Consider the following 2,875-nt stretch of genomic DNA (forward strand, 5'->3'; position numbering starts at 1 on the left):
TAGACGCAGTTTTGACCACCTTTGTCAGAAGATTACGATCATGTGAAGTAGTCCTATATATTGATATTATAAAGTGATAGTTTTTTTATTAGAGCTTACTGAGAATGTTGTAGTATTAGTAGTAGTAGTACTAACATTGTAGGTGTTACCTAATTGCATGTTGTGTTGACCTACAAAGTTCTAGATGTGTTTGGTGAGATATTACGTTTGTTTTGTAATAACACGTTTACGCAACAGTGACTAATGCACCACAGCGACTGGCCGTCACGGTTATCAAACAGTTCGCTCTGTGAAAGTGTCACCGTTTGATAAGGTGATATCTGACCAGGCTATGTTGCCTAATGTCTGACAACCGGGAAAGTGCTCTGGCAGCGCTTCCCAGAATTGGCAGCGATTTTTATTCTAACTTTTAATTCTAACTGTGTCAGCAGTCAGTTTGAAAGCAGTGCTATTGTGGCCACAGATTCGTTAAAGTGCCCACAAGCAGAAGCACTGCCATTCCTACATAGTCGGTCAGGCTCCGGTGTTACATGGCAAACTGTTTTGTAACAGTATTTTTCTTCTTCGGATTTCATCCAATGAGAACAGCTGTCCGGCGTCACGTGACCCAACTTTTACGTAACATTTTTTTTTCCGCCTGCGCTGCTCCATTGAGAATGTTGTGGGTACTTCCAGCTCATAAATGTGCTTTAGTCAGTTTCCCAGCAGCCACAGACACAAACACAGGTGAGGGTATTGACTTCGAACAACCTGCCAGGTATGGAGACAGAGATGGAGAGCATGCTGCAGCTTGCAGCGGAGGCTTTCCAGGCGAAAAACTTCGACCTAGCTGCTGATATCTACGAGTACCAACTAGCGAGACTTGGAGAACCAGGGAGCCGGCAGGAGCTGATGGTTAAGCGGGCGGACGCACTCGCCTTCGGGGGCAAATTCACCGAGGCTTTCGAGGTGTACAGACAAGCCTCGGAGACAGAAAGACTGAGACCTGGTCACCTGAACAACCTTATAGAGTACCTTTCGGGTAGTATCAGGAGGCAAGACGGGGGTGACAGTCAAAACAGGGGCCCGAGGGGAGGAGAGGAGTCTGGGGCGTCGGTTGCAGCTGGATGCCCGGGCGTTGGGTACGAAGACTTCTCCTGCCGGATATGTCTGAGCTTTCTGTTCGAGCCTGTGACTCTTCCATGCGGACACTGCTTCTGTAAAAAGTGTCTGGAGAGGGAGAAGAAGGAGAAGGAGCAGCCGGCGATGTGTAAAGAGTGCGGGGACAGCTCCAGAGTAGCCTACGTCCAGAGTTACAGGGTCAATGTGGTCCTCAGCAACCTACTGGCCAAGTCGTTCCCGACCTCGCACCAGGCCGGTCTGCTGAGGCGGGAGGGCAACGGACTATACGCGGAGAAGAAGATGGAAGCAGCGCTGGAGAAATATAACCAAGCCATATTGATAGGTAGGACACTGAACAATGTCTCGGTATGAGAAACTTAAGAGTGGCTTAACAGACAGTGAAACGTTAGGCTATTGGGCTTAATAGCTTTTTTTTTGCTACTAACTTCATGTTTTCTATTGGTACTCTTTCGTAGACTATATATAATAAGGGTTTGCTACATAATAACATGCCAAAATGATGTATCATAAAACCACAAAGAAATGATATAACCCTGCTTTATGTGTGGAAGATGATGTGAGAACATGTATTTGAGTTCTGAGTCAGAGTTCTGATTTTGTTTCTCAGAAATCTGAGATGAGCCTAAAATCAGATTTATGAAATTAAAGAAGAATGTTGAGAAAAAAGTCAGAATTCTGAGGAAAAGAAAGTAAGAAATCTGAGGAAAAAAAAAAAATCTGAATTCTGATTGTTTTTTTCTTAAAATTCTGATTTAAAAATTCTGATTTTAAACACAGAACTCAAATACCTTTTTCACATGTGGCCCTAATCCTCTTCCGTACATATGACTTTGTTTCATAAGTGTGTCACATACCCTGGCAGGCCTCTGTAGAAAGCCTGGCAGTGCAAATATATGTGACATGTTAACAACACGTTCATTTTTCACACAACAAAAAGTTAACAAAGCGTTGGATTCATGTAATTCTGAAATATTTGGCCCCAATTTAGCCAGTTTAAATGGGTGAGTGTCATTCCTTCACATACTGTAATACTGGGGTGCTGCCTACCACTATTTAACATGCTATGGATCCATTTAGTTCTTTGTCCTTTAATTCCTTTTTTGTGTAGCTTATACAATTTAAATATCTGGATTGATTGTAAGTCATAAAACTGCTAGCCAAATATTGGATTCGTATATAAAACAGAAAAAAGAAAGCAAATGACAAGAGAAATAAGTGAATCCTTAGCATGTTAAATAGCGGTAGACAACCCCACGGGCTAACAGTAACAGTTTATACCTAGTGTTCAGCAGCCAATGGGAAATTATGACTCAACCCTTCAAACTGGACAAGTCATGATGTCATACATCCGGCGGTTGTCCTCATGGTCGTAGTCCATCCAGGACTTTGGTGCGGGCTTCTCACCTGCCGCCCCTGGGTCTGGGCTGGTCTCCTCTAGGTAGAAAACAAGACCCGTGGGGCGTCCAAGAGAGGCATGGACACAGCACAGGTGAGACATAGCTTGTCGTCTGCCATAGCAGAAAAAGTTTGTTGTAGAAGAAAAATGGTGAGAAGAAAACGTGTTGTTAACATTTGAAAAATTAACAAGATTTTAACAACACATTGACAACATGTTTGCGCATTGTTAACATGTGGTCTACATGTTGTTAACATGTTAGATATCACATGCAGTTGAACTGGTTGGCGTCTGAGGGCAACAGACCCATATGTTGGATAATAGGTTATGGAGGCTAGGCAAGTGCATCAGTATGTA

The 2,875-nt window shown here is 43.3% G+C and overlaps 1 protein-coding gene and 1 long non-coding RNA gene across 2 annotated transcripts in view; both read left to right on the plus strand.

The window, feature by feature from the left end:
• The window catches only part of LOC116685954 (uncharacterized), a 20,044-nt gene that overhangs the window by 465 nt on the left and 16,704 nt on the right, over positions 1-2,875 (plus strand). The gene's annotated exons all lie outside the window — the stretch shown is intronic.
• Positions 618-2,875, plus strand: part of LOC116685936 (LON peptidase N-terminal domain and RING finger protein 3) — a 12,612-nt gene continuing 10,354 nt past the window's right edge. Inside the window, exon 1 of the mRNA XM_032510860.1 lies at positions 618-1,444. Within this exon, the coding sequence (XP_032366751.1) occupies positions 760-1,444 (685 nt within the window). The 5' untranslated portion in view covers positions 618-759. The remainder of the gene's footprint in view (positions 1,445-2,875) is intronic.

This window comes from Etheostoma spectabile, unplaced genomic scaffold (genome assembly GCF_008692095.1).
Source record: "Etheostoma spectabile isolate EspeVRDwgs_2016 unplaced genomic scaffold, UIUC_Espe_1.0 scaffold273, whole genome shotgun sequence".
Lineage (NCBI taxonomy): Eukaryota > Metazoa > Chordata > Actinopteri > Perciformes > Percidae > Etheostoma > Etheostoma spectabile.